The 2,026-nt window shown below is 32.6% G+C and overlaps 1 protein-coding gene across 1 annotated transcript in view; it reads left to right on the top strand.

Moving 5' to 3' along the window:
• The window catches only part of NAEGRDRAFT_74514 (uncharacterized protein), a gene marked incomplete at both ends in the record, with an annotated part of 3,153 nt that overhangs the window by 821 nt on the left and 306 nt on the right, over positions 1 to 2,026 (top strand). The window contains one exon of the mRNA XM_002670410.1: positions 46 to 1,912. Coding sequence (XP_002670456.1) covers positions 46 to 1,912 — 1,867 coding nt within the window. The remainder of the gene's footprint in view (positions 1 to 45; positions 1,913 to 2,026) is intronic.

Raw genomic sequence — 2,026 nt, 5'->3', positions numbered from 1 at the left:
TTTTACTGTAAGTTTTGATTGAACTATTTAAACTAACTTAATAAGACCTCTTCTGTAGCCATCAAAGATTTTTATGTAAACGACAACGGTAATGTATACTACACTGAGAGTGGTGCTCTTAAACTTTTCACACCTGCCACTGCCAATGCTAACACTGGTACAATAACGTCCTATGCTGGTAATAGTGCTGGAACATATAATGATGGAGAAACTCTGGCTTATACCAAGTTCAACACACTTGTAGGTTTGACTTTTTCCAGCGATAACAACTTGATGTTAATTGCAGAAAGTGATGAACTCAGAAAAATTTACATGGTGTGTGATGCAAATTATGGTGGAGGTTATTGTAATCTACCCTATTGTTACTCGATTAGATCTGATGACTCCACTGTTTGTAATTCAAATGGAAATTGTATAGATGTTAACAATTGTTCGTGTTCATATGGTTACTCAGGTGCTAATTGTTCTTCTTGGACTTGTAATGGATATTCAAATTCTCTTACAACTGGCTGTTCTAATCATGGTACTTGTGCATCATATAACACTTGTAGCTGCTCATCTAATTATTATGGCTCTAATTGCTCAATTACAACATGTAATGATATTTATTCTAATTCAAGTGAAGTTTGCTCAGGAAAAGGAATATGTGTAGATTATAATTCATGTTCTTGCGTTTCAAATTATTATGGACCTGATTGTGAAAATTTTGATTGCTACTCTGTACCAAAAACAAATTCTGATGTTTGCTCAGGACATGGTTCATGCACTGATTATAATTCATGTTCATGTTATTTAAATTATTATGGCTCTAATTGCTCAATTACAACATGTAATGATATTTATTCTAATTCAAGTGAAGTTTGTTTAGGAAGAGGTATATGTGCTGAAGTAGACGATTGCCATTGTGAATTTGATTTTACAGGCAATAATTGCCAAAATTACGACTGTTCTGGAATTTCTTTTGACAATTCCAGTGTCTGCTCTTCCAGAGGATTGTGTTCATCTCCAAATAATTGTTCTTGTCAAAGTGGGTTTTTTGGAAATGAGTGTCAACACCATAATTGTTATGGAATTCTCGGTAGTTCGTCTCAAGTTTGTTCCTCAAGTGGTGTATGTTCATCCCCAAATAATTGCACCTGTAATGATGGTTACACTGGTGATGAATGTCACTTTACTTCCTGTTATGGCGTTTCTTCTAATAATTCAAAGGTTTGTTCAGGTCATGGAGATTGCAGCTTTTATAACAATTGTACCTGTGAAAGTGGATATTTTGGAAATGATTGCTTCTTCTATAATTGTTTTGGTATTCTGAATACCAATAGTTCAGTATGTTCTGGAAATGGTAACTGTACAATGCATGATACATGCTCGTGTAAATCTCATTTTACTGGATTAAGTTGTAATGTGACAATTTTACAAAATAGTACAATTATTAGCAATATTTCTTTTGCTAACACTACTTTTAATAATACTTCTATGAATGAAACATCTTACTTTAACGAAACTATAATGAGCAACATATCAATAACTAATGGCACTTCAAATTATATTTCTTTGAGTAATAATACTGTAAATACCACTTCCTTAAATGATACAGTGCACTTTAATGAAACCAAAATGAACCCTAGCAAATCAATAACCAACAGTAGTTTGAACTATATTTCTTTAAATGATACTGCTTATTTCAACGAAACCAAAATGAACAATAACTCTTCTCATAACTCAACTTCCAACACTAATGAAACGGATGTAAATTCTCCCCTCCTTCAACCCACTATCAACAATACCATTATTAACAGTAACGTCTCTGCTGAGTCCTCACAAATTTATTTACTAGTTTCGTGTTTTGGTGTTCTGAATAGTAATAGTTCTGTCTGCTCAGGAAATGGTAATTGTACAATGAATGATACATGTGAGTGCAAAGAGAGTTTCACTGGATTAAGTTGTAATGTTACTATACCACAAAATAGCACAATTATTAGTAACATTACTTTTAATAATATTTCTATGAATGAAACATCTTACT

This window comes from Naegleria gruberi, assembly GCF_000004985.1.
Source record: "Naegleria gruberi genomic scaffold NAEGRscaffold_71, whole genome shotgun sequence".
NCBI lineage: Eukaryota > Heterolobosea > Eutetramitea > Acrasida > Naegleriidae > Naegleria > Naegleria gruberi.
Note: the sequence above shows the minus strand (reverse complement) of the source record. Positions and strands in the feature narration are given on the sequence as shown.